This window comes from Capronia coronata, assembly GCF_000585585.1.
Source record: "Capronia coronata CBS 617.96 chromosome Unknown acBCG-supercont1.2, whole genome shotgun sequence".
NCBI lineage: Eukaryota > Fungi > Ascomycota > Eurotiomycetes > Chaetothyriales > Herpotrichiellaceae > Capronia > Capronia coronata.
Window position 1 is genome coordinate 3,283,184 of NW_006912894.1, and position 27,995 is coordinate 3,311,178.

The window sequence follows — 27,995 nt, forward strand, 5'->3', positions numbered from 1 at the left end:
GGTCAAGATTCACGATCGCACCCACACCCACCGTCTAATTCACTGACCGTTCACCAGTAATCAAATCGTCGATCCTCCAAAGTACAATTTCGAGGACGTACCATACTGGAACCGTCGAAATGCAATCGATTGCACGAATCAGGAGACGCGCGGACCCAGGTGCGGGTGTAACCGTTCCAGCGCCGACGACCACCTTCAGCAGGAGTCGGTGTCACTGGTTCAAGCGGAAGTCGAGTCGATGGCGGAGTAGGAAGACGATATGTAGTAGTCTCAGCGGTCCGGGCCAGACCAGTGGTAGTAGCAGTGTCCTTGGGATGCGCGCCGCCGTGAAAGACGCCCAGTTGCCGATCACGGGCTACACAGCTGCTGGTCGGGGATGGGTACATATCATCTGTTTCAATAGATGGCAAGGGAGTATCAGGATCGACATCGGCATAAGAAACAGCATGGGCGCGGGCATCTGTATCCATGGCGATGTCACCGTCGAAGTCGACATTGACATTGACATTGACATTGCGTGCAGGCGAGCGGGTAGGGGAGAGAAGTTGCTGTGGCGTGGAAGGCATGAATTCTTCGGCAACTGCTCGAGCAGGTGTTACTTGTCGTGGCTGAATCTGCGTCGACACGGCGGCCTCGTCATTGACGTGGTAAGCCCCTGCTTCGCCGTGGCTCTGTCTGGTCCTATAGTTCCAAGTGCGCGGCCACGCCATGCCGGGTTGCTGGTGCATCAGGACATTGGCGGGAGTGCGGTACGCATTGTTTCGGTCTGGCGCCACGACACCCCATGGCGTCTTGACAGGAGTGCGAGTGTGGTTTAGGGCAGGACTGGGCGTCGAAGCGGAAGTCCGAGCAGTTGCAGTCATTGCACCAGTGCTGGATGGCAGAGCAGGCGAATTGTGAGTCCGAGTCTGAGCAGTGGTGCTTGATGACGATGACGATGACGGTGGCGTTGGCAGTAGCTCCTCCTCGTCCGAGAAGCCGCAGAGATGGTCGGTATAACGGTACCTAGAGCCTAATCTAGGCGAGCTACATTGTTCAGAATCACCAGTGACGCTGCTCGGTACGTAGCTCTTCTCGGTATCATTGTCGCCCTCCGTAGCGAAACGATTCACTGTTTCCAAGTCACGGCCTCCCCAGGTAGTGACCCAGAAAGTCAGTCCAGCGTAAAGCTTGATGAAACTGTGGAAGTAAGCAAAGACAAAGTATCCCAGCAGATAGATCAGATCAGCCGGATGACGGCAGAAATAAGGCACCAATTTGACAAGCTTGCTGAGAACAATGCACATACCTAAGGTCTGTAGCGTGGCTGGGCTGTAAAAGTGACTCCGGCTGAGCGTGTAGACCAGGGCGGTGTCATAGAAGAGCGCAAAGTTGACCAACGAGGTAAGGTACACGGCATACACACACCACGGTTGGGCACGGTAGACGGTGCGATCAGTGATCAAGGATGCGGTGTTGCTTCGCCAGGTGGTGCGTGACCAGCGCAGACATTGGGACAGGAACTTGGGGTACGTGCCGAGCACCGTCTCGATCATGGAGTCCTGGCAGTATTGAATCTTGATCTTCCAGTTGTGCGTGACGAGCCAGCGGGTGATGAAGTTGTCGTCGTCGGCGTTCAACGGGCCTCGGAGCCCGAAAAAGAATCGTTCGTTGTTGTATCCCTCCAGGAAGGACGGGTCCTGTAGGATGTTCGTACGGTATGCGCACGTCCGGCCTGAGATGACAAAGACCCCGCCGTCGATGGTGTTGGTGGCACGAATCTCGAAGTTGTGTCGCTCCAGGTACAATGCGCCCATCATGTTCCAGAATGAGCTGAAGCCGAAGGCTAGATTCTCTCGACGCACGCGCTTGTTGGTGCCGACTCCGCCGACCTCAGGGTCTTCGAAAGGGGCAACGGCAGTACGTAGGAAGTTCGGGGATGGCCAGAAGACCGTGTCATCGACGAGGAAAGTAATCGCGCCTCGGACATAGGGTAAAGCATGAGCCACCTGTTGACGCTTGTTAGCAGTTTTTGTCGCCGACACTAGGATCCGGATCGAAGGGAATGCGGCCTGGTACCGTCGGACGACCTTCTTGGTCAGTTGCTGTAGGCGCTTTCCTACCGTGACAATGTGGATTTCCAGAGGGTCGTTGGTGAGTATCCACAACAGGCATTCATGGAAGTGTGGGTTCTCCGGGTCGACCGTCGGGATGATGATTGAACATTGTTTCTCGGTCATAGATCTGCTTCCTGAAACTGGAGATGGCTTATAAGCACAGTATGAGACGATATGGACAACGAGACGTAGATACCGGAAGACGACGAGGAAGATGAAGAGGAGATTCCAATTCAGGAGAAGCGCAAGCAATGAGGAGTGAGTCGCCCAGTCCGGCTGGTTGGCTCCGTTGGTGCCCATGATGGCCTCCATGACTGTTTGTGGATTGGAAGAGGCCTTGAGTATCTGTGCTGCGGGCAAAGACGTTGAAAAGTGTGTCGGAGACAAGATACCGTCAGGATGGACGGTTTTGAAGAGCTTTAGACTCTCCTGCCAATGAGACATAATCACAAGGCGACCGTAGAACTGTGGACACAATGAACAGTGAAGTGAACAAAGCACTTCTTTCAGGCATTGAAAGCTGCCTTCTAAAATTGCCTCCTGGACAAAGAACCAGAACCCGAGGCAGCTGTCACGTCGAGTATGTACACGGAGAAACAATAGACACTTGCCTTGGATGTTGAGAGACAGTTGCAACCTCGAAAAGCTCCATTGCCATGGCAGCTGGATTCCGCGAGGCGGTCCGGTAGTTAGGTGGCAGTCGATACCTACCAGTAGATGCCTAAACAGCTGCTGCCGACGCGGTGGTTGAGAAAGAGAAAATGGAACTGCCTCACGCATCTGCCCATGTCCGCACCAGTGAAACAACAAAGGGTTGCTCTTGTGGTCGAGCACCTCGGCCACTTACCGTTCAATGTCTGTGATGAAAAAGGGGCATTCAAACCGACGGCGGGCAGGCAAGAAAGATCGCCTGATCTGGATTCGGTGCAAGCCTTGGGGAACGATCAAGCAAATTCAGATTTCAGCATAGCCAGTCCGACGTGAACCGTCCCTATCCAAGAACTTGGTTCATATCATATACATTGAATATATGCTGAGACACAAATGCCCAAAAGATCCTGTAACCCTACTCCGCGCTATGCAGTTCAATGTCGATACAAAAAAAGCTCTTCCGCCATATCGAGTCATTATTCAAACGTCATCTGGATGTCTCCGTGTGGATGCGAATGCTCATCGTCATCGTCTGCCCAAGCGTTGTGCTCGAAGTTCAAGCTTGCCATCGTTTGCGTAAGATCGGGATCGGACATCATGCCCTGTCGATTCCAACTGGACGCCGATGGCTCTGTGGCGTGTGGTTTCAGCTCGGGTCGTACAGTGGTAGACGTCTTGAGACTCTCTGTCCTTAGGGATGGCGAAGAAGTCAAGCTCAGCGGCGGCAATGTGCTCACCAATTCTCTCGGTTCCGAGTAGGTATAGGATGATCGTCCACTTGGTTCTGGAGATGCATTCGGTGAGCGTTGCGGACTCATTCCCGGACTAATCCGAGGAGAGGCCAGCGAGCCCGGCCGGAGGGAAGATGACGTTCTTGCTGGCCTTACGGGTGCAGGACGTGCCGGAGCAAATTCGACGTCAACCTCATCTGGCCGCGGCGGGAGGTTCATCCTGGCCACTTCGTCAGGTTTCATATCTGGCGGAAGTCGGAGATATTCCACGTGCTTCTCTCCATTCTGGATCGAGGTGATTTGCATTGGAGGCAAGGTGCTGTCCAATTCTCTCACTTCTATCATTTCGCTTTCGAGTTCCTTCCGGATCGCGTCAATGTCGAACAACACGTTCCCACCCGCGGCGGCGCCCGAGTCTTTATTCCCGCTGGCACTCCACGTCTGGCCCAGGTTGGTCTGGTTGTACGTTTCCCACCCTCGTTTCTCCGCCATCTTGCCTCTTTTGAAGAGGCCGAATTTCTTCTTCTCGGGCTTTTCTTCGGCCTTCCTGCGGGCTTCGTCGATCTCCTGGATGAGCTCGCGCTGCCGTTTTGCGTGATTCTCAGGATCAGGATCCTCGATCTCGGTGAACTCGTCGCTCTCCACTTCCCATCCGACTTCTCGCATCAACCGTGGCATGGCCGAACGGTAAGCCATGTGGCCATTCACCAGTTTGCTGACATCAATGTTTTCGACCCCTGGAATTCCTTCCACCGGAGCAAGTCCTGCAACACGCATGATGCCGCCCGACGTCGCTCGAAACAAGTAGCCCAGAATCCAGTCATTGGACGCATAGCCGTTGAGGAACCGGCCAGAAACGACTGACCGGGCACGAAGGTATTCGTCCTTATTGGCCACCACAGGCGAACCGAACAGATACACATTTTGCACCGCGCCGTACGCTCCTCGCCGAGACAGTTCTTTTAAGCACGAAAATATGACCCTTGACCCAAGAGAAAATCCAACCAGGGTGATCGGCCTCTGGCCCAAATGCCTGTCAATGAGTGAATCCGCCAAGATGAGACCGGCAGCGTTGGCCCGATCCAAAGAAACGCTCCAAGGGTTGTCGATCAGGTAAGCCAATTTCGACAACACAATCGGCAGCTGAATGGACGCCATGAGAGCCACCAAGATGGTACTACCAAGGACTTGCTGGACGGTCTGCGTCAATGCTTCCGTCGCCAGGATATTAATGGTGTCACCCATCGACTGGAGCATTTCCGGCTCCCAGAGCAAAGAATAAATATCACCCATGATAGGGTCAATGGTGCTGAACGGTAATCGTACATCGTCAACCTTGCCATTCATCCAACCAGAAACGGTCAGGATTAGGTTGAGCCGTTTGTTATTGTGTAGTGGTCGATATTCGAAGGTCTTGACGTGCCCCGTCCGCCGGTCCGACGCCCGAACAGCAATTGTACCACCAGCCGCCGTGGCCGCGGAAGTGATCAGTGCAGCTCCGCCAGCTCCGCCCAAGAACCCTGCAGTACCGGTAACACCGATGGTCGTGAAGCCAGCCGCAAGACCGGCCCCAATAACGGGTGCCAGCAAGCCTGCCGAGAGCCCGATGACCAGACCCCCGCCGACTGTCGCAAGGCCCATTACCATGTATCTGCGTTTGAGACCTAGCTTGCGTCGTTTCTCCATGTTTTCGGATTCGTCCCAACTCTCCTGAATCTCGGCCTCTTGCATTTCCAACGCATCCATGACTCTCTTCTCAAACCGACAAATCTGGGCCCAGCTGATGTTCATGGTCGAGCCCACTCTTTCTAGAAGTCGCCTGGACCGAGAGTCGTAAACACTGTCCGAGATCAAGACGAGGAATAGATCACAAAGCACGGTCCAACGAAGATCAAGCTCGATCTGCCCAGTATATGGCATGTCTTGCGGGCCATGAACTTCCGGGACCTCTTCACCATCTCTCGAACTTTCGCCATTACTCTTCATTGATGAACGAGAAACAGTTGAGTCCTTGTTTGGCGAGATCTCCGGCGTCGAATTTTGAGTGGGCTCGTCGTTTGTGATTGGATTTTTCACCCTGGCATTCTTCATGAGCGGACTGACCAGATCTGACGGCTGTACCCCATGTTCGGCAAGTTGCTCGATCATGATCTGCTCCGCCGGGCTGATGTCCATGTGAGTATAGAGGCGAAGCATCATCTTCTGTGCCCACATGTCCATGCTTTCAACGGCCTTAGCGATCTCCCTCCTGGTGCCTTTAGTTTTCTCCATATTGGCCAAGGCCTCAGACATTTTATGAATCGTCAGGCGGACCACACCCACGTAGGCAATGCGCTGCCCTTCAGTCAGCAGATCCTTCGTGGCTTCCAACTGGGTAACAGCGTCTCGCTGCTCATCTTGCTCGTCGAGCTCCGTGTCCGGTTTCGTTGGCTGCGGCCCATGTTGGAATAGATAGTTGGTGTCTTCGTCCAAACTAGTCGCAGATTGTGCGTCCTCGTCTAGTTGTACCCTTGTATATCCTTTACCGGCCCCACCGATCCCAGCATAGGGGTTCATCTCTTCCTCCGTCTCCTTGTTGCCCTTGGCAATAAGCCGGCCATCATCGTCATAGACATCAAATTCATCCAAGGCCTGCATCGCCTGCCATGCCTCTTCTTCCGCTTCTTCTTCGTCATGGTCAATTGGCAAACCACCTGCGACCTGTCTTTGGTGGGACCATTCGGAGACCGCGGGAGCCGTTGACCGGTGTTCACGTTTTGGTATGACGGTCGCGGACGACAGCTGAGAGTCACGGATGGGGTTGGTCTCGTTTAATGCGGGTTCGGGGTCCGCATGAGCTGAAGCTGCAGACTCGTCAGATCCTGGGATGCCATTATGAGTGGTGGCCAGCGGAGGTCTCTGGTCAGTATCCTCCGTATTGTTGTCCGCCCTTATTACTCCGCCACCATCGTCTTCTTCATCCGCCGAATGCTCAGTGGTGGGGACGGGCATGTCTGTGTCTTCGCTTGATTTCCTGCTGCGTTCATCCACACCCGTCACCGCGTCCTTACGCGGAGTGCTTCCGTCAGGCTCGGCCTTTGCCTTCTCCTGCACCGACTTGTTGTCATCGTACCCTTCGACGTCGTGGAAAGTGTCACCCTCATCTCCGCTAGCATCCGACTCAGCAGGACGTGGTCTTTTCACTGGCTTCTTGGGCAATCCAAAATCGTCGAGTTCGGCTTGTTCGGGATCCGCTTGGGTGGGGGATATACTGCTCGGAGGCGGCTCAATCGCTGGATCATGAGTACCACATTGTTCTTCAGTTTGGTTGCCGCCGGTCATAATGCATAGGCGGGATGGTGAGCATGAGACATGTGTCTCGAAGCGAGCTGGAAGGAAAGTACTGTGTCGGGATGACTGTTATCGTAGATCCGGAACAAAGGAAACATGTGGTACATTAGGTGACTCGCACAGTCCAGGTCAATTGTTCTGGAGGCGCATGAGAGAAGAAGGCTTTGACGCTTTGTCTCTGTCAACAACCGCACCACCTGGACTCGAACACATAGTCCCTTCACTAGTCCTGGTACTAGAAAGCACCACACCTTTACTTTGGCGAATTGCCTATTTTGGCCATATCAGATGCCGCTTTATTACATTCCCCGACCCGACCACGCTTACTGCCGAGTACACTGCGTACCTACTTGTCCGGAAGAAAGACATGCTCCTACAGTAAGACGCCAGATACCGTGCTTGTCTTTGCTCTCTGACATCTCGTGAATCCGATACGCAGATCTTTCACAAAGGTCGATATCCCTTCTAGCCTATGCTAGCTGCTCTGATACCATTCTCTATGGTTCGGACGAGCTCATCGCCTCAACACTCGGGCAGGGTAGGCAAAGAGGATGTATCCGCCGAAACCGCCCCTCGAACAGGATCAACGGTTGTTGAAAATCAGGCCCCGATTTCAACTGCCTTGCTGAGCCATGATAGAGCAGTCCGACCAGTTCCGTAGAGCCTCATCGGAACCAAGTAATTCACCTCAAAATGGCGCCTCACATTGTGAATCTCAAACTCCAAACGACGGTCATGAAGGTCACATTCGGGGACTTGGGCACAGTAATGATCGATCAACCATCATGAATGAGGGGAGAAATTCAGCTGTACATTTTGCGTTTCTGCCTCATGCATTATAATTTTTCTTTTCAGTCAATGTTGTAACCAGACGCCATGAGAAACGCCCGTCGACCATGCGCCACCATAGCCATTTCCTTCCATTCTTTAATTCCGCTTGGTAAACCTCTCCAAGGCTGAATAGTCACCCTCGTCCATTTTAGCCCACACTTGTTCGATCCTCGCCCGCCGCTCCAGGCCAGTTTCACGATTTTTCTTGCTCTTCTTGGTTCGCTCGCCCGAGAGGCATCTGTTCACTTCTCGTTTGATATCGTTGCAGCCGCCGGTGACTTTGTAAAGGAAGCCTCGTGCGTGGCATTCGTCGAGTGCAGTCATGATCTCCTCGCACCCTGTCCGCGGTCAGCTTCCAGCCCACGAGAATGTATAAAATATGTCGGCTGGAGGAGCTCAATTGCAGTTGAGGCGCAAGAGGCGCACAGATGTCGCTTGGGAGTTGCCCGTATTGCTGGAAAGGGTATCTCACAACTCCGGAGATCTGGATCGCCACGTACCGAGATTGTCTTGTGTATGTAGATGGGAATGCATTCTCGTGGAGACTCTTCTCCAGTATTGATCATGCGGCTCAAGCCACGCCCACATGTGTCTCGCACTCAAGCACTAGCAACGCTTTGACTGTGGTAGACAACGACTGTAGTAGAACGAATGCGCGGTTTCATCGCTTAACTTGAAGTTCCGCCGTCATTCAATTGAGCTTGTCCCTCTGCCAAGACTCAGCCTCGCTGGCGGGGACTCAGCCTTGCGAAAACCCAGTCTCAAGTTTCCCCCTCACCGCCAAAAAGTTCGTGGATTCTGCCGCGCTTTTTCTGGCAATCCAGAATCATCCAAATTATGGTAGCAACAGCGGCTTGGATCCTTCAGGGTGCGTGACACCACAGACTGCCTCAACCGTCGCCAAAATGTCAATGACACTGGCAACTACATGGGTGAGGCGGGGAGTCGCCGCTCAGTTTCCCACGAAATATCAGGTCGACGAAGCCGAACTCGGTCGCATCTCGAAACTCGCCCGGCTGCAACTAGAAGATGCACAAGAAGATTTAGAGATCGCACAGAACCCTAAAAAGGACGATGATTCCGACACTTCAGAATCGGACTCGGGTTTGCCTGCAGCCGACGCTGCGCGGTCAAGCAAGACCGCCGCCGACGAGACGGACGACCTCAAAGAATACAACCTAGATGACTACGACAACGACGCGGTCGACGAGCAAGGCGAGAAGTTCGCAATGTTCGGCAATGTGGGCTCATTGGCATATCATGCACCACATGAAAAAGATCCATATCTTGTACTACCCGACGGAGAGCAGGATTCCGACGAAGACAGAGAAGATCTACAGATATTGCCTTCGGATAACTTGATCCTGGCGGCCAAGGTCGAAGACGAGGTGGCTCAGCTGGAGGTCTTTGTATACGAAGATGAGGCAGACAACCTGTACGTGCACCACGACATCATGCTTCCCGCCGTGCCTCTGTGTGTGGAATGGATAAATGTCCCGGTGGGCAATGACGCAGGAAAGCGTACCGCGGGAAATTTCGTCGCGGTCGGCACAATGAGCCCGGAGATCGAGGTGTGGGATTTGGACATGGTTGATAGCATGTACCCGAACGCGATACTGGGCCAGGAGCCTACGGCTGAGGTGACGGGTGAATCTGACAAACAGGACGGGGAGGGTTCGAAAGCCAGCAGCAAGAAGAAGTCGAAAAAAAAGAAAAAGAAGGCTAAGGCCAACGATGAGTATCATGTTGACGCTGTCTTGGCGCTGGCTGCCAACAGACATCATCGGAACCTGCTTGCATCGGCCTCGGCAGACAAGACTGTTAAGCTCTGGGACCTCAATACGGGCAAGTGCGCGAAGTCATATACCATGCATTCTGACAAGGTTTGCGCCCTGGACTGGCATCCGACAGAAACCACTGTGCTTCTGAGTGGCAGTTACGACCGGACCGTCATCGCAACGGACATGCGAGCACCAGATGCGGTTGCGCCGAAATGGGTTGTCGAGGCCGACGTTGAGAAGGTGAAATGGGATGTGCATGACCCCAACTTCTTCTTTGTCACAACCGAGGCTGGCACAGTGCACTATTTCGATGCTCGCAACGTCCCTACTTCCCACGACGGACCAAGCAAGCCCGTTTGGACGCTGCAAGCCCACGATGGAGCAGTGAGCTCCTTCGACGTCAATCCCACTGTTCCGGGACTGCTGGCAACCGGATCCGATGACAAGAAGGTCAAACTATGGAACGTGGAGGACAACAAGCCCAGCATGGTTGTCTCGAGGAATCTCGACGTGGGTCGTGTCTTTGCAGTCCAGTTTGCACCGGACCCAGAAGTTGCTTTCAGGCTCTCCGTTGCCGGAAGTAAGGGCCGACTCCAAGTCTGGGACATCAGCACCAACCCCAGCGTGAGAAATGTATTTGCCGGTAAAGTCAAATTACCTGAAACGAACGGCAAGGAGAGATTTGTGGCCATTAATGACCATGGCGACGACGAAAGTGACGATGAGGAGGGCATTGGGGAGGAAGGAGGCGTACAGACAGGCGCCGGTGGACGAGACTGGGAACCGATGGACGAAGATTGAGGAAGGTATCAATCAGCTTGTCTCGCGTTGAGTGTACGACCAGTGATTTGTACATGCTTATCAGCCTGGATATGACTCAGATGAAATGGAATGGAACTAATAACGTCCCATGTACAGAGCTGCTCTTTGCCATGGCACTCGATCCCACACCGGTAATGGAAGGCTGCACCGTTTCCTGCCACGCACGTGCTTCATTCCTGCGCCTGATACCCCCTTGAGCGATGTTACGAACCCCCGGCAAAGGAGCTACAGCACAGTTGGAATCACCATGTGTACATCTGGTGCTGTTTATTGTCGTCATCCCGATTTCTGCGTCGCGTTGGGATTGAATAGGTTCTACATGAAATTAGATGGCTTGGTGCAGCCTTGAGTGGGCCCCAGTACATCAAACAACCGAGTCTTGCCAGAAAAACCCTGTGGTCGGACGCTCGCAGGGCCCTGTGACTGGTATGCGGGAGTTGGCACAAAATTGTCATAGCTCGGGGCGTCGATACGAGTGGTTAGAGAATCCAATGTATGGATTACGTCTGTTGAGGGTCGTGCAGTGTAGAGCCGTTGCCTGCAAGGCTCCTGCGCTCGCGATCTCGTCGAGTATCAGACGATATGCAATCTCAAGGGAACTGTTGCCGCCATCGTAGCCGCTGCTTCGGACTAGACAAGCAGGATCTCCTTAACAGCGAATTCCGGTAATGGAACAAGCCGGTCCCACTGGTAGATGCCTTTCCACTCCCAGCGTATCCCATCCTTTGATCCACAAACCACCAGAAGAGGGTTATTGGACCCTCGGTAGGGAATCGGGACACGCGCCGGCCCTCTCGTCGGACAAACTTGCAGCAGAATGCCCTTTGGCAGAGGTCCCAAATAGGCACCGGCTATCTCTCCTAAATTGATCCCAATGTAGCCATTCTGCAGGCCATCCGTGTGCGGTTAGGGCTTGGGGATGGAAACTCCGAACTCGAATGTAAGCCACTTGGCGCGTAAGCCATCCACGGTGACATAGCCGTCCCTTGCGTCAACACCCTCAAAAGGCGGGAATTCTTTTCCGTTGCTCGATAGGACGGACGTGTGGGTCCTTCGAGGCATTGTCGGCCGACTGGGCGCCCAGTGAAAGCCTGGTACACCCCTGAGTCTGGGACAACTCGAGACCAATGCCTCAGTTGAGATCTTTTTGCCTATCCGCCGCCTCCACATGTCTGCCGGATCAGACGTCTCCATATCCCCAGCCAGGAGATTCCATATGAGCAGGTCGTCGTCATCACGAGTGGCATGCCGATGGCTCAGGAGGACGGCGGCCTCGCCGATGCTGATAAAGCCCTTGGCAATCTGCAGATCTTCCTCTGTTGCAACGGAGCCCCCACCTTCGAACAATTCCATGTCAGTCAGGTCGTTCGGAGGGAGCAGATACGACCGCATCATGAAGGGGATCACCATGTCAATTCTCCCAGATGTGTAGACCGTTTGTAGGGCATCTCTGACGCTGATCACCATGTCATCACGGCAAAGCAAGTACAATGCATTTCTGCCTCGCATTGCTTCCAGGAGCGTCCATGCTCTCATGTTCCAGTCGCATACGAGCAGTGCCGCGAGTAGTTTCTCACAAATGTCGACAGTGTGATCAGAGATATCGATGGTCATGATATCTCGGTCACAGACCAGCGTGGTGTCGCTGACTGAGAATATCCTGGTGATGTTTGCTATACAGTCCCACCTCAGGTCATTCTCGCTCGGGATGGCGGCGGTGTCTATCCAGTACGAAGCGCATCCCAATGATAAAGCCAGCTTCGAATAGCGGTGGTGCAGGCATGTGTTGAACCCTGTGCCTTCTCTGCTACCGCGGTCGGGTCTATCCCCCCTGCCCGTGACTCCAGACATGAGAAATAGTCAGCGTTTTGTGCGTGGACTCACAGTACGGTAAGCCCGTGGCATCTGTAGCCATGATATCAACAGCCTTAGGACCTGAGATGGACACAAAGGACTCCCTGATCCAGAACAGTCGCCTGCAATCCCCTGGACATCCTGGTTCATGGCAGGACTGGTTGGTCACTGGTGTATGTTCGAACCGCCCACATGCGACCGAGGACCAGCCGTCACATTGCGTAGACCCCGGGTTACAAACTGCCTGCCTTGCACCAAAGCAAGCATGGTAGAGTTGGTGGAAGCGCCGAAGATCCGTCGAAATGCACGCTCGATCGTTGGTGAGGTTGCGATACGCCCATGCACACAGATAAGGGGTCGCTTGGAGTTCTTTGTGCTGTATCCGTTTGCGACACTCGGCAATTTCGGGCACGACATCCAGAAATCGAATCGAGCTTAGTCCTCTGAAGTTGTAATCGAACCCTTGGAGCTGCATGCCTGCCACAGCCCTGAGCCGCAGTAACAGTATTCGCGACCAGGACGTCCAGAGAAATGCAGATACTATGGTGGTTTCCTGATCTTTGGCCCTTTGTTCGGTGACAATATCGAGACTTGTCCTAAGCACTCGTATTGTCGCATTCAACAGTCCAATAAGCGACCCTGGGCCGTATTGGCGGCTCAGATCAGACTGAGCGATACATAGGACCAAGCGCAGGACGATCATATCCACGAAATTGACAACAAGCAGTCTATCCCAGAGATGGTCCGGGACCACATCGGCGTGTGGCGCCGTGGCATGAACTGGGAGCAAATACCGCTTCTCAGATATTGTGCCGCATGGCAGGGCATCCAGAATAGTTGGAGAGGTTGTGGGTTGTTGGCCAAGGATCTCGATGGCGCGTGCGACAACCTGCACGACGTGATGGTCAGTTCAGGACTCTGGCCTCGCTCGTATGTCTTCCATCATCTAACGAATGAAATAATGTCTTGCCTGGTCCTCTGCTGCTCTCCCTAGATGAGGAGGCCGCCAAGTTGCGCTGTAGCTTGCGTCCAAGCGTGCCAAATGGGATCCGGGATCCTCGACGTCTTTGTAGAGCTGTAAGCATAACTTTCTTGCCAATCTTGGATCAGGAAGGCTATGTTCTGACTCATGGTCTATCATTGGCTCCCACTCATACTGGCTTTTTCGCTGAAAGTTTTTGGGATCCCGCCAGAGGGCCCTGAGCCGCTCCTCGGTGAACGTGGCCGGGCCAGGCCGCAGAGACATCGGCGGAAGCTCCTAGACTTGCCAGAGGATGACTTCGGATCTTGTTGATGGCTGCACATTCCTTCCTGATCTCAGCATCTCACTGTAAGGCAGATCCTCTCGGGTATCAGGTCGACGACGGTGCGACAATCCAATGACTGACTGGCAGCAGTTCAGCCTTGCTGAATGCCTAATCCAATCTGCCGTCCCTTGTTGCTGTAAGTTTAGATCAAAACCAACATAAACCGCAGTAGGAATTTAGAAAACGGAATCGGTGCTCCAGGTGGACATGCGACCACTTGTCGAGATTCAAAGACAGATCGTCTAACTGCCATGTCAGACCAGTCTCCTAATATACCTACCTACCTGAGATAGGTACTTCAAATTAGGCACCTACATTAGGTAGTCATCCACCTATCGACTTGGTGTTCACGTTTGACCCTGGTATCAAAATCCGACCCTTGTCCGATTGGATACAGGCTTGGCGGGGTTCGACGCGTCGCGCATTCACGTGATCGAGCCTAATTTGGGAACCGCGACTCTGTCCGGCGTTTCTTCCTGTTCATTCGACTCTCCTCAACCTTACCAGATACTTCACTTTCCACCACTTCTTCTCGCACTCCACCTACCAACTGCGGTGTCCTTGGGCGTTTTTGAGCGTTTGGAGCTTTGTTAGTCTTACCATCCATCTCGTCGTCGATATCAAACCCCGACCCAACCAATCCCACTTGGCCCGACTCACACTCCTACCGCACCACGAATCCTATGGTATCTCCACACGGTTAGGCCTGTGCTCCTTCCGAGGCTAGTCCCACTCCTGGATTGACTCAGCCTTGTCTCTCTCCCGCCATGGAGCAGCAAGTTCTTCAATTGCTCCAAGCCACTATCCGGCCAGACACTACCGTCATCAGAAACGCCGAGCAAGGGCTTCTTCGCCTCTACCCTCAGCCTGAATTTCCCTTTGCTCTCCTAACCATCGCCAGTCACAACGACATTGAATCGAGTTCTCGCAAGGCTGCGTTGACCGCTCTTAAGAACTACATTCTCGCCACTTGGTCACCTCAGTTTGACGAGACATTCACAGGCAGTGTTTACTTGAACGATGGAGCTAAAGCAAAGGTTCGGGATCAAGTGTTCGGCATCTGCACCGCCGAGGGCGACCAAGCCCCAAAAGACCAAACCATTCAAGCACTGGCCGCCGGAGTTGCGAGTAGGATTGCGACTGTTGACTTTCCTGATGCATGGCCGTCGCTGTTCCCCTCGCTTCTGACTATACTAAACACGTCCACGAACGATGCACCTATCCATGGCGCTTTACGCGTGCTTGCAGAATTAATCGACTCGGGCCTGACAGAAGAGCAATTCTTTGTGGTCGCCCGCGACTTGGTGGACGCATTACAACATGTGGTAGTTGATAGCAGCCGCAGCCTGATTGTCCGGGCCATGACTCTGAATGTCTTCCGAGGGTGTTTTGAAATGCTGGAAATGGTGATAGGTGATCATGGAGCTGCAGTGAGGGCTTTCTTAGACGAGTCTATGAAGGTTTGGATGCCCTTCTTCATGGAGACACTGAGACAGCCATTGTCACAATCTACTGAATCTGCCCTATTTCAAAATGATGTCCATTGGCGGGGTCTGGTGGCATTGAAGGTTCAAGTTGTCAAGGTATGATCATACATCGTCCTTAATTGCATCACAGTCGTCTAACAAGATGACAGACACTTGACAAACTCAGACAGGTCTATGTTCACGCCATTTCGCCTCATGCCGTCGTTTTGTTCCAGATCGTATGGGAAGAATTGGCAAGGATCGCCACTCCATACGCAGAACTGTTCATCGAAGGCAGTGCGGAAGGCAAGTTGGTCGATAGTGACAACCTACCCTGTAGCTTGGATGCTCTGGTGTTGGAAGCGATCGATTTCCTTCAGATAACCATAAAGGCGCCACCGGTGCGTGCCGAGCTCTCTGCTCAGATGAAGCAGCTAGGTGATGCCCAGCACACAGTCTCATGGCTCCAAGAGTTGATACGGGTTCTGGTCTTGTACGCAAGAATCCCGCAGGAGGAAGAAACCCTCTGGGAGTACGATCCGAACCTCTACCTGTGTGAAGCAACCTCCCTTACTGCGAATTACACTCCAAGGGCTGCCTGTGCCGAGTTGGTGGTCCGGAGCCTGGGAGAGTGGTTGAAACAGGTACCGATCGTGGCCTTGCTTCATTTTGACCAACACACACTCGATGCCCAGACGAGTGGTTGGAAAGAGCGTGAGGCGCTCCACTATCTCCTCAACCAGTGCTTGAGAGATGTGGATGATATCTCTGGGAAGTTGGATCCCTCGACTGCCTCGGCCGTCCTCGAACAAGTTTCCGGCGCACTGCAGGATTCGCAATGCTTCATGCGGGCCGCTGCGCACCTGGTTCTGGCTGGTCTCTTCAAAGTTGCCGGCGATGGATTCTTCTCAGCTGGAGCCGCATCTTTTTCGAACGTCATTGTTGCCTCCACCACCGACTCTGACGACGTCGTCAAAGTGGCATGCCTCAGCATTATTCCCGACTATATCCAGACTCTGCCTCAAGATGTCACCCGTCCCATGCAGGGTGCCATCTTCAACGCCATCAACGAATTCATGTCTTCGCATGATCTCCGAGACGAACTAGACGATGCTGATGATGTCAAAGCTGCCTTGATCCAGACCCTACGCGACACGATAATGCTTGACACCAGCAGCATCACTGACGGCAACGCGATCGATTTATTCTTCACCCTCGCCTCCGACGGCGCCGCCAATTTTCAATTGTTTACTCTACTGACTGAAGCCTTCGAAGGTATCGTGTCTTCGGTCGTGTCACACGGTCCAGATCACTATGTACGTCTTTGCGCGAAGACGGTCCCCTCACTTACCGGGGCGTTCGACGTCGCCAGTATGACACAGGAATCCGCTTTGACGAACCTTGCTGCCGAGCTTGTCAATGCACTCGCCGAATTCGGCTCCGAGCCCCTACCCGACGGCTTCGTCTCCGCCGTTATGCCTAAGCTCCAGCGTGTGCTCATGGAGGCGACCGAAGCCGAGCTTGTTCGTCCCGCCACGCTGGCGGTGGAACATATGCTCAGTAAAGGCGCGTCGCAGTTTTTGGCTTGGACGGACGCTGAGGGGAAGTCGTCCATTGAAGTGACATTGATCATTGTCAACCGACTTCTCAACTCGCCTGATGTCGATGAGAATGCCGGTCAAGAAGTTGGTGGACTGGCGTCGACGCTGGTTTCCAAATTCGGTGCGGACAAACTTGGGCCTTACCTGATGGACCTTTTACGGGCTGTGGCTGTCCGACTCGCCACTGCCGACCGGATACAATTTATCCAGAGCCTATGCATGGTGTTTGTGGGACTTTCACTCGCTGCACCCAAAGAAGTGGTGGATTTCTTGTCGGAAGTCAACATCAACGGCACCAATGGGCTCACCGTAGTCCTGACGAAATGGCTCGAGAATGCTGTGCATTTCGCAGGCTTTGACGAAGTGAGGCACAATGTCGTCGCCCTGTCTAAGATTTTCTCATTGCACGACCCTCGTATCAAGGCTGTGCATGTCAAGGGTGATTTGATCGTCGACGCCAACCCGTCGGGCCGCATCAAGACGCGCTCGCAGGCCAAGCTCAACCCCGATCGCTGGACGTCGGTGCCTGCCGACCTGAAAATCCTCAAGATCTTGGTCGATGAGCTTGCGTCCGCTGCCACTTCGCAGTTCCCAGACTTCGCTGCGGCACAGGCGGCTGCGGACGCACTGGACGAGGCGGACGAGAATGCCGAGGATGCGGATGAGTGGGAGGACGTTGGCACCGCCGGCGCAATCGACCTTGCCAGTGCTACCGTCCGGGGAGATCTGATGGCGCTGGTCGGCGAGGGAGGGTTCGGCGCCGATGGAGCTGCGAGCCCCACTGGCTCAAGGGCCAGGGATGAAGAGACGGCAGAGTATCTACTGCAATGGTTCAAAACCGAGGCTGAGAAGGAAGACTTTGCAGCCCTTTTTGGACAGTTGTCTGACGAGGAGAAGGGGAAGTTACAGCAGCTAGTTGCTTACTGAGGGCATGCCAGATAGTATGTGACCCTTGCTACGCTCACCGATTGGAAAAAAAGCCGGTTCCGAGCCATTGTGATAGCCCCTAGGGGCGCAAGAACCCTAGACCAACTGCTACTAGCTTAGTACTAGGTACTACTAGTACTTAAGTTTCTGATCAAAAACTAGATTAGATTTTAATCTAGTTTTAATCTAGATCTAAAGACTTTTATCTATCTAATCATTAAGGAGCTAGGTACTAAGTGGTAAGTATATCTAAGATAGTACTAATCTAGGTATCTACTAGTAGGTATTCTATACTAGTCTCGTAATTTAAATTAGATTCCGGATTAGTACTAAGTATTTAGTACTAGGAAGTATAGGTATATAGGATTTTTTAGAAAAAATTATACGTACTAGCTTATAATAGTGATCTCTGATCGTGATTTAATATTGATTTTGATTCTATACTTACTAATTAGTAATTCTAAGCCTTGATACCGATATATAGTACTATTGATACGGTGTTGATACGGTGTTGATACGTGCTGATACGTGTCAAGGATTCTAGAATTAACACGTCTTAGGGCCTGTTCGGCACCGCTAAGAACTCGCGTTTTCAAACAGAAAGTGTGCTTCGCCTATAAATTACGCCAGCGCACCCTACTAGTACTAAGCACTATATTTGCAGTAAGCGCGTTTAGTACTAAGCGGAAATTGTGAATTCCTATCTTTTACAGATACTTAAACGTGTATAAATAGGTACTAGTACGAGAAATATTATTACTATGTAGTATAAGGCATTCGAATCGGAAGCGAGCTATAGTAGTAGTAATTTTGTTTGAAAATTATTAAAGAGTCGTTAATAGTACTAGTAGGTACCTCTCGATCTAACTTAACGATTTGGCCTTAATAGAAGGCCAAGGGCGCTACAAAACCCCGGGCGGCCGCCGTCGAACTCTATTAGTTGGGCCTGGCACCTGAGAACGCGTTGTTGGAAAGGGCGTTTTTACGTGTCAACAAGTTTAGGACTCGATCTAGGGGGTATTACTGCTAGTATTTAGTAGGGACTCGATTTAGGTTATTATAAAAGTATCCAAAGAGTATTAAGGATACCCTTGTGTTTACTGCTATGTTAGCTATAGTATCACTACTTAGTAGTAAGTCCTAGTAGTAAAGTGTATACCAGCTAAGGGCACAAATACCTAGTACTAAGGTACTATATCTAAGCGGGGACCGGGTGTGAATAGATTCCAACGCTGCGGCAGATAATTGCCGAGGGCGGCAATATTCCCTACAGGCTTATTACTAGTGTCATTCCTTGACCAACCAACGATTATCTGACTAGAACTTAAGATTGGGCATATACTTTGCATATTGGCTTGTTTGTCCATAACAAGTAGTACTACTAGTATACGTAGTAGTAGTATTCAACGACTCTTCAAAGGGATATGCTCGAAATGAACACCCATCCTGACACGGCATCTTATGCCTCGGCTGGATTCGGCAACCGCATTGGCTGGGGTACACGGCCAGCCTTGCTTCTGATCGATGTCTGTCAGGCATATTGGACACCTGGGAGTCCACTGGACACGACAGCCTCCAATCCGGGGGCGCTGGCATCAATCGATTCAATGAAAGCTCTTCTCTCTGCAGCCCGCGAAGGCGGTTGTCCCGTGATCTGGACCAAGGTGGAATATCAAGACATGTCTGAAGCCGGGATCTTTTGGCTCAAGAGCAAATCATTGAATGTGTGGGAAAAGGGTGACACGAGGGGGTATGATCAGTGGGTTGATGGGTTGGTGCCGCAACAGCCAAAGGAAATCGTGGTCAGTAAACATTATCCCAGTGCCTTTTTCGGCACGGATATCGCGACAAGATTAAATCTTTTGAGGGTGGACACTCTGGTCATCTGTGGTGTCAGTACGAGTGGCTGTGTGAGAGCCAGTACCTTGGATGCCATGTCGTACGGGTTCAGGCCTATGGTAAGAACATAAGCACTTCGATACCAGAAAAGAAGGCCAAAGACACTGACACATGTACCAGGTCGTAGGCTCTGCCTGTGGTGATCGCTCAGCACAAATTCATGATGCCAACATGTTTGACATGAATGCCAAAATGGCCGATGCTGTCACTGAAGAAGAGGCAGTCGCACACCTGAAATCCGGTACTACATGAGATCAGTGATCGACGGATTTGAATTGTGTTGGCTTGAAAAGAGAAATCAAGCTTGTTCTGGGCAGGAAAGGCTGTATGTCGCCAGATTACCAAGCTATGAGACAGCTCTAGGGGATTGACTCAGCACTGGATCCAGGTTGTGCTCGAGCCTCACAGTTGAGACGACAGTGAACATATATGATGAGGCACGGGCACTGGTCAAAGACGATCTATTCCTACCGGAAGGGTGTTCGGAGGATTACGATTTCAATGCTCATGGCCAGTCGACAATGGTCCTGCTATGCTGATAGAATAGTACTGGGTGGAAAACAATGGTCAAAAGCTATAGAGCATGCTAGTTCTACTTATTACGCGACCTTTGTACCATTCTTCTGAGGCACTTCCACCATGACACTGTATAGACCAGGCTGTCTCGTTCCAACTGGATCCAGGTAGAACCCTTGGACCTTCGAGTGTGAATCTTGCAGATCCAACTCGTAGAAAATGTTCTCTTCAAACCCAGTCCGAGACCAAATAGCCGTGGGATATCTCATAAGGGCAATGCACTGACCAAAGCGAAATCGATCAGCCACGACAATTTGACTGCCAAACTTTGCCGGGTTGTCTGTCCTCGCACACGAGACTAAATGAGTCCTGTTCTCTTCCGTACGTTCCACTGCGGCCATGGTAGCTGCTTCAACACGATCCCAATCTGCCGGATGAGCAATGACCTCTGCGCCGCGCAGGGTCAGGATGCGAGAGACTTCGGGCAACCAGACCTCGTTGCCGATCATGAGACCGATCATCCCAATGGGGGTGTCAACCACTGTGAAGCTCTCGCCCGGCGTTGCCCATGTGCGCTCAACTTCTCCCAGGTGACATTTTCGGTATCTGCCTGCAATTTGGCCAGCGCTGTCGATCAGATATGCGGTGGAATAGAACTTGTCTCCAGACTGTTCAACAAGATCCACAACCACCCACATAGACGATGCTTCCGCTGCAGCAGCTTGAATCTTGCTAAGAACTTGACCGGAGAAATCGGCTGCCGCTGCAGGATCCGCGGCGACTTCGCCTGGTTTGAAGCAGAACAACTCTGGGAAAACACCGAGCTGCGCACCTCGCGAGGCTGCATATTTGACCTGTCCCACCGCTCTGGTAACTGTCCAGAAGGTCGAGTGATACCAGGACAACTGCAGTGTGACCACATTCAGTGGCCGCTTGGGCGCATCTTCGGCCACAGGACCATACATTTTGGCGGCGGGAACGGAGTCGATAGGGGCCACGAGGTCGCCATAGAGATCTGGTCTTCTGAATTGATCAAGCGGTCCTATTCCACCACCGAGGACCTTGGGAAACGAAGTCTCTGGAGTGATATCTGCCCAGACCATTCCGTAGTCGGTCTCTCCGGCACAGGCGAGTACCTCGCCTTTGGGCGAAATGATCTGAGACCCACCTGTCCAAGGATATGCGTCTTCAGTACCGCCCACACTGTTGGAAGCAACCATCCACACATGATTCTCCAGGGCGCGTAATGGTTCGTGACAGCGCATTTCATCGGGCCCGCGCGAGTTGAGACTGTTGCACAATATTTCCGCCCCCTTGAGGGCAGACAGTCGAGGCACTTCTGGGACGATGCCGTCGGCGCAGCTCAAAAGACCCAGTTTGCCGATGGGGGTCTGGACGACTTCAATGTCCTTGGTTCCTGGTTTGAATAGTCCATACTCGTAATCCCACAGGACCGTCTTGTGGTGGACGTAAAGGACATGGCCGTCAGCACCGATCAAAACAACACCGATGTTGACGTCCGGGGAGACTTTGGCTTTGAGGTCGACTCCCACCACGATGAAAATGTTCAGCTCATTTGCCGTGGAGCATAGTCCGGACACAAATTCGCCGTCGAGATCTTCGCACAACTCGTACGCTATTTGTTTGTCCTTGTAGTCGGTTCTGCACCGGTTTGCATTTTCGGGGAGAACAATAAGTTGAGCCCCGACTGCGGCAGCTTCTCGTATGTATTTGCGACACAGTTCGAGATTTGCTGGGACATCGGTATGTGAATAGAATTGTGCTGTTGCTACTCGTACGGCGCTGTGGTGGACGCCATTGCTGATTGCCATTTTCCTCGACACACTTTTCCTGTCTGCCTGAATGATACTGTGAAGCCTTCGTATGCGTTGTTTCTGTGGAGTGCAATCACGCAGTAATCAATTGCATTTCACGTGGATATCGACACTTTTCATGCCGCAACATAACCATCCGTCTGGTACCAGCGCCAACACCTCGGGCGGTGGACTTTTGTGATACTAGGCTTACCTGGGTGTAGGTCCTATCTCCGGCTTGTGATGCTCTCTGGATTAATTCCCGTCTTGCTCGGACTGAAAAAGTCCCGTGCATGTTCCTGGGTCTGGGTCTGGGTCTGGGTCTGGCCCACTTCCATTTTGGCGTTATCGCAACATCATATCGGCAGCATGCATCCGCGGTATTGAACCCTCCGGATTTAAGGATCCCTCCAAGCGATCATAATCAACAAGGCAGTTGAAACCCTACCTAATCTTCAGTTTACCCTAACTAGGATCTAAGTCTGAAATGCTTCCTCAACACCCACCGGCTTATCATCTCGCCAAAAGCCCAGGACGATAGGAGGTCTCCCGGGCATTCCATCCCGCGGTAGTTCATTGAGGAATCTCCACCTTGTGCGCTCCTTGTAACCCCTGACTTGCCAGTCATTTACGACGTTTTGGGGGTTGTGGTTCAAGAGCGGCAACACCTCAAAAAGTGCCGGATCGTGGGCGAGGCATAGAAAGACTTGAGGACTTGCGTCAAACTGTTGTAGTGCAGCAATGCTCTCATTTGCCGTAGCCGGGTCGATGTAGGCACTGCCTGGTGCTTCGCTCACGGTGTACCATGGTTTCGTTCTTTTCTCGTGCTCCGTAGTCCTCGGATGGGTGACTCCCATGAACGAACAGGGACACGGGTTGGGGAAATAAGGCTGATCCAATCCATTTGATTGTGCATCAACATTTTCAGGAAGAGGCACGTAGGGTGACGGTCGCACACTACCTGCGAAATGGCAGGCGTCTGCCCCCATGAGTATGAATGTATCTGGCGTTGTACGTGCGAGACCACACATGTGTCCGATAGCATGACCTGGGACATCGAGCAGGTAGAATGAACCGTCACCAAAGTAGTCGTGGGCCCGAAACTTGCCAATTTTCAAGTCTGACTCGAACGACACCTCATTCAGCTCATGGCCGCTATAGTCGGTCTCAAGCAACGGTGATTGCGGGTTCGTTGGATACCCGGGAAGCAAGTTGCTCTGGAATCCAGGTCCAACTGTAATCGTCACTGAACTTGGAAACTTGGACATGTCTCCAATATGGTCGAAGTGCCAATGACTCCATACAACGCTTTCCAGACCATCCACGGCGACATTGGCGTCGACGAGGGTTTCTTCCATTCCCTTGCCAACTCGGAGACCCTTGACATTGACGCCGGTCTTGAACCGTCCAGTGACCAGGGGGGAATAATTCCAGTAGTCCTTGCGTGCTCCTGCGTCGAATAATATCTGTCTTCCTGTGGTCTGGTTGGTGATGAGAAACGCCATTGCCGGGCAATTGTAGACCTCGTGGCCAGGAAGCACAGGCTGCCAAAAGTTGGTTGCTTTCACATAGAGTTGTAACGTTGTGTCTACAGCTTGAACTGTGACGATCGAGGTCGACGCAGGAATCGACAATGGCTCTGCATTATGAGGTATGATAGGCGACATGGTACGTATACTCTCTTCCTCTCTGTGCAAGCAAGTTATATCACGTATGTCACATCAAATATCTTTTGGGGTCAGGATGATGGAGATTGCTCAGTTGCACAACGTGGATCAGTGGGTGAAATGTGAAATGATACGTCTATTCATTGGCCCACGATAGACGACACCAACGGAAGAACAACCACCCGAGATGTTGGATATCGGATATTGGCTACACCTTATATCTAGGACTTAATCTAACATGCTATCAACCACCCCTGCCCGAAATGATGAAGGATTTCATATACCACCAAGGCCGCTGCAGGTAAAGCTGTACGATAACTTTCCGAGTTGCAACTTGCGGGGGAACCAAAGAATAGACTGACTGTACGTACTTGATTACCTGGGACATCCCCGATGTAGGAAGACATATAGCTCCTACATGTAGCAGTTAAAACTGTTCATTTCCGTCAAGATCAACCACCAATCCCCGAGACCTTGATGAAGATACTCTTCTGCTCGGTGAAGTGCTCGATACTCTCCAATAGACTCTCCCTTCCGGTACCACTACTCTTCCACCCACCAAATGGCAGATCCCAGCTACCCGTCGGACTGGCACAATTCACACCCACCATACCGCTCTCCAACTTCTTGCTGACCCTCAGGGCTCGTTGCAGGTCGTTCGTGTAGAGTGCGGCGTAGAGGCCAAACTCTGTGTCATTTGCTTTGGCAATGACTTCCTCCTCGGTCTTGAAAGTGTTGATGACGACAACAGGGCCAAAGATCTCCTCCTTCATGATCTGGCTGTCTTCAGGCTGCTCCATGAACAAGACAGGAGAAATCAACAGAGGCTTTCCCAGAGTGGCATCGGCTTGTTCTCCTGCCACGAGGACCTTGCCCCCACTTTTCTTTCCAATCTCGATGTATTTCAAGACCGTCTCATATTGCACTTTATCGGCCTGTGGTCCATGATTGATGTCCTTTTGTGTCGGGTCTCCCAGCTTTCTACTGCTTGCTGCCCGTGTGAACGCTTCGGTGAACTTATCTCTGATGCTTTCCTGGACGTAGATTCTGCTGTTGGCCATGCATGTCTGTCCACTGTTAAACATGATGCTGAATTCGGTGCCCTTGACAGCCTCGTCGAGATCGGCGTCCTCGAAGATCAATGCGGGCCCCTTTCCGCCGAGTTCAAAGACGACCTTTTTCAGATTTGAATCCGCCGAGGCCTTCTGGATGGCTCGTCCAGTACGCGAACTACCCGTGAATGAAATCGCTCGGATCTTCATATGCGACGCTATGGCCGCCCCAGAGATCTGCCCGTGTCCCGAAAGCACGTTGATGACGCCCGGGGGAAATCCACATTCCTCGATCCATTGGGCCACTTTCCACGAAGTCAGCGGTGCCTTTTCGCTAGACTTGAGGACGACGCAGTTCCCCGCCGCCACTGCCGGGGCGATTTTCTTGCTGAAAAACACCAGGGGCGCGTTCCACGGGATGATGACGCCCACCACCCCAAAGGGCTGTCGGAGCGACAGGTTGAGAAATCCTGGCGTGTTGAGACTGCTATGGCCTTGAGCGTAGGCTGCTTCGGCGAAATAGTTGAAATGAACCCCAGCGTAGTCGGCATCAAAATAGCCTCCCACAGGTCGGCCCATGGAGATGGCATCTAGTTCGGCCAGTTCGTCTTTCGCAGCGATGATCTTTTCGGCCAATTTCTTCAGGGGTTTGCCCCGTGCACTGGGCGATAGAGCGCTCCATGCCGGGAAGGCAGCTTCGGCCGCTGCGACGGCGCTGTCGACATCGTCGACGGAAGCCTCTGCTACTGTTGCAACGAGTTTGCCTGTGTATGGCGAAAACAGATCGAATGTTTCCTTGCTGGAGGCAGGCACTGACTTGTTGTTGATCAAGAGGTCGGCTTTGATGATGTCTGTCATGACGCCGGTGGCCAGATCCCTGGTAGTCTACTCAGAACTGGAACAAGAAACGGTCGCTATCTATGCTGTTGTTCCGTGTGCATGGCATGGCAAGACCGTCGACATGTCTCCGCATTTTGTATATCGACGTTGACTTCTACTTGGTTCTGGATCTCATCGGGCCTGACAGCACACTACAAGGTTCAGGGTGACAGGGTTCATGGATGGGATGTTTAGTCACCGTTCCCCCTCCTCCTCCCTGGTATCGGATAGTTGTAGGTTGGATCCCGACGGCAGTTTGCAGGCGATGCAGCCTTCGGCTAAAGGGCCCACCATCGTTAACCAGGTTATCATAACAAAGTTCCTGAGCCGGTCTACTACTGTACTTACTATTCGACTCCAGAGGGCGGCTAAACAGATTGTTGAGTCATATTGGGGGAGGATCAACACAGCCCTTGGTCATTCTACCATACGTTGGCAGAATAAGCCCATCGGTGGGAATATGCAGTATACATGTCATCAACGCCGTATGTACTTTGCTGACTAAAGACTTCTAATAGATCTCAAGCGTTCGTTCATGGCCATAAGGATTGTGGTCTAACAAAGACAATACTCATTCACTCATCACAGCTCCCCAAGAAGCATTGAGGCTGCGGAACAGCGTCACCGCGATATTCCAAACGATCTCCAACCCAGGCAATTCCAGGGTAGGGCTTCTTAATCAACGTAGATTCAAACCTTGGTCTCAATAGGGTCAATCACTTTGGTTTCAATCACTCTTGTACCCGAAACGGTACTCTCGTCATCTTCCTCCTCAACAACACGACCGTCAACGTCAAAATCAACCTGTTCGCCCAGACCAGGCGGCGGAGACAGTCTGTTGAACAGGTAGTAAAGACCGCCAGAGACAATGTAGCCGAAGAAGAAACTGATCTGGAAGAAACGGCGCCAGGTGTCGTTGACGTACATGCCGCCAGTGGCGTTGACAAAGCCTGGAAGGGCGGGCCACATGCCCAGGAAATAAGCCACCATGGCTCTCCAGTTGATACCATGCCAGAACCAGTAGATACCGTGGGGCCGGTAGAGTTCGGGGATGTTCCATTTGCACCTTCGGATGATCCAAAAGTCGACGGCCAGGATGGCGCCCGCGGGACTCATAAAGACGCCGAAGCTGCTGAGCACGGTGATAAACGTGGTGGCCTGGGTGAGGAATCGCCATGGTTGCGCCAAAATACCCAGGATACTAAAGATCATGGATCCACGGCGTTGGGAGATGTATTTGGGAAATAGCATGGCCACATCCATGCCCGACGAGACACAGTTTTGCGTATAGTTGACAAAGATCGTGACCGACAGCAAGCCGAGACCTGCGAAGAAGGTGCCCGCACGACATTTGGCCGTGTAGGTCTCGGCCTGGACTTGTTGAAGGCTGATCAGGGGGTTCCAGTTGGTCTCGCCATAGACTTGGGTCAGTGCTGACGCCGTGATTATGCCAATCAGCGCGGTCAAGATGACCGTGATGCCCATGACGGGCACGGCTGGCACAAAAGCGTAACGCCTTCGACTGTACCGTGTCCAGTCGGATGCTCGATCGGATCCACCAGTGTAAGTGCCAGCCACGCTGGTAATTCCTTGCATGACACGAAATCCCGCCTCCATCTTGGAGATCTTGAGCGACGATGACACCAGATTTCCTGGGCTGCCTCCGTTCATCTGTAATTCTTGGTCAGAGGGGGGTCTGAAACCGAATTTGATGACGCTGATTTGCACAACTTACATTGACGGCCCACCCCATGATTCCCAACAAGGTTGCCGCTGCAACAAAGATCTGAATCTCCAAGAGTTTCTGGATCTTCCAAGCAGGGACGAAATAGATGATGGGAAAGTACAGGATGATAAACAGCACGAATCCAATCAGGCCTGGTGTGGTGATGCCAGCGCTGAAAAGCTCGAGTCAGTCTGGATATGTCCCGAGTGCACTTTTGTCTTGTCTGGGTGTGTGTTTTACCTCTCAGGAAGGGTGTTCTTCATGTGCAGGAAGCTTGAAGAGAGCGAGTTCAAAATGAGGACAATGGCTTGACCACCAAAGTACATTTGTGTACCCTGTTTGCGCGCTGGGTCAGTCGCGTTGCAGTAGGCACCAGCCAGACACGCCTGAGGAGAACCTCGAGCTTACATAAAAGACGAAGGATTGAAAGACGTTGAGCATAACACAAAAGTATGAGCCCCAGAGCCCAAAGGCCGCACGAGCGACCATACCATAACCCACGAAGTGCCTCGCACCAGGGTAGGAGTTGAGGTACGCGCTGCCACATGCCAGAAACATGCCGACCGTCTAGGTAAATATCACGTTAGATACCAAGGCTCTCAGTAACAGCTGGGCAAACGGGGTGCCAAACGTACGACAGCTGCCATTGCCTGGCCGGCTGTGAGGCCGGTGCCGATCAAAGAAGAGCCAATGGTGAAGGAGGACAGACAAATCCCACAGGTGCCTTGGATTTCAAAGTCAGTGGTGTCTTCATGAAGAGGACTTCTGAAGCTGTGGTGGGAATGCTGGCTGCCTCACCCCAGTAACTGACAAAGGCATAGGTGCCATATGTGCGTTTGTCATGAGGGATGGGATAGATGTCTCGATTTCCCCATCGATTGGTCTCAATCTTTTCGTACTCATCCTCGGTCGGCTTGACCTCGAGTCGCTTGAGCAGCCTTGACACAGACATGGTCGCCTTTGTCCGGTTTTTTGGATGCTACAAGAGTGCAAGTGAGTTTGGCCCTTTTGCGTGCCATTGTGGCAATGGTGCTGATCTGGGGCG

General features: G+C 52.4%; 11 protein-coding genes across 11 annotated transcripts; 3 read left to right on the forward strand and 8 right to left on the reverse strand.

Annotated features, from left to right (window-relative positions):
• Nucleotides 1-50: 50 nt before the first annotated feature.
• A1O1_02855 (uncharacterized protein) lies at nt 51-2,408 on the reverse strand (the record flags this gene model as incomplete). Its single annotated transcript, XM_007723763.1, has 1 exon — nt 51-2,408. One exon carries the CDS (start codon nt 2,406-2,408, stop codon nt 51-53), a length of 2,358 nt encoding a protein of 785 aa, XP_007721953.1.
• Nucleotides 2,409-3,223: 815 nt separating this feature from the next.
• Nucleotides 3,224-6,799, reverse strand: A1O1_02856 (uncharacterized protein; the record flags this gene model as incomplete). The annotated part of the gene is made up of 1 exon (XM_007723764.1): nt 3,224-6,799. The coding sequence occupies one exon, from the start codon at nt 6,797-6,799 to the stop codon at nt 3,224-3,226; it is 3,576 nt and encodes a 1,191-aa protein (XP_007721954.1).
• A 936-nt stretch (nt 6,800-7,735) lies between these two features.
• A1O1_02857 (uncharacterized protein) lies at nt 7,736-7,963 on the reverse strand (the record flags this gene model as incomplete). The annotated part of the gene is made up of 1 exon (XM_007723765.1): nt 7,736-7,963. The coding sequence occupies one exon, from the start codon at nt 7,961-7,963 to the stop codon at nt 7,736-7,738; it is 228 nt and encodes a 75-aa protein (XP_007721955.1).
• Nucleotides 7,964-8,544: 581 nt separating this feature from the next.
• On the forward strand, nt 8,545-10,221 carry A1O1_02858 (uncharacterized protein; the record flags this gene model as incomplete). Its single annotated transcript, XM_007723766.1, has 1 exon — nt 8,545-10,221. One exon carries the CDS (start codon nt 8,545-8,547, stop codon nt 10,219-10,221), a length of 1,677 nt encoding a protein of 558 aa, XP_007721956.1.
• Nucleotides 10,222-11,148: 927 nt separating this feature from the next.
• On the reverse strand, nt 11,149-12,799 carry A1O1_02859 (uncharacterized protein; the record flags this gene model as incomplete). The annotated part of the gene is made up of 2 exons (XM_007723767.1): nt 11,149-11,963; nt 12,127-12,799. The coding sequence occupies 2 exons, from the start codon at nt 12,797-12,799 to the stop codon at nt 11,149-11,151; spliced, it is 1,488 nt and encodes a 495-aa protein (XP_007721957.1).
• Nucleotides 12,800-14,170: 1,371 nt separating this feature from the next.
• Nucleotides 14,171-17,397, forward strand: A1O1_02860 (uncharacterized protein; the record flags this gene model as incomplete). Its single annotated transcript, XM_007723768.1, has 2 exons — nt 14,171-14,986; nt 15,040-17,397. The coding sequence occupies 2 exons, from the start codon at nt 14,171-14,173 to the stop codon at nt 17,395-17,397; spliced, it is 3,174 nt and encodes a 1,057-aa protein (XP_007721958.1).
• Nucleotides 17,398-18,830: 1,433 nt separating this feature from the next.
• On the forward strand, nt 18,831-19,548 carry A1O1_02861 (uncharacterized protein; the record flags this gene model as incomplete). The annotated part of the gene is made up of 2 exons (XM_007723769.1): nt 18,831-19,355; nt 19,417-19,548. The coding sequence occupies 2 exons, from the start codon at nt 18,831-18,833 to the stop codon at nt 19,546-19,548; spliced, it is 657 nt and encodes a 218-aa protein (XP_007721959.1).
• A 347-nt stretch (nt 19,549-19,895) lies between these two features.
• On the reverse strand, nt 19,896-21,644 carry A1O1_02862 (uncharacterized protein; the record flags this gene model as incomplete). The annotated part of the gene is made up of 1 exon (XM_007723770.1): nt 19,896-21,644. One exon carries the CDS (start codon nt 21,642-21,644, stop codon nt 19,896-19,898), a length of 1,749 nt encoding a protein of 582 aa, XP_007721960.1.
• Nucleotides 21,645-22,102: 458 nt separating this feature from the next.
• Nucleotides 22,103-23,293, reverse strand: A1O1_02863 (uncharacterized protein; the record flags this gene model as incomplete). Its single annotated transcript, XM_007723771.1, has 1 exon — nt 22,103-23,293. One exon carries the CDS (start codon nt 23,291-23,293, stop codon nt 22,103-22,105), a length of 1,191 nt encoding a protein of 396 aa, XP_007721961.1.
• A 452-nt stretch (nt 23,294-23,745) lies between these two features.
• On the reverse strand, nt 23,746-25,203 carry A1O1_02864 (uncharacterized protein; the record flags this gene model as incomplete). Its single annotated transcript, XM_007723772.1, has 1 exon — nt 23,746-25,203. One exon carries the CDS (start codon nt 25,201-25,203, stop codon nt 23,746-23,748), a length of 1,458 nt encoding a protein of 485 aa, XP_007721962.1.
• A 711-nt stretch (nt 25,204-25,914) lies between these two features.
• A1O1_02865 (uncharacterized protein) lies at nt 25,915-27,902 on the reverse strand (the record flags this gene model as incomplete). The annotated part of the gene is made up of 5 exons (XM_007723773.1): nt 25,915-26,895; nt 26,960-27,122; nt 27,191-27,285; nt 27,359-27,517; nt 27,660-27,902. The coding sequence occupies 5 exons, from the start codon at nt 27,900-27,902 to the stop codon at nt 25,915-25,917; spliced, it is 1,641 nt and encodes a 546-aa protein (XP_007721963.1).
• Between the last annotated feature and the right edge of the window lie 93 nt (nt 27,903-27,995).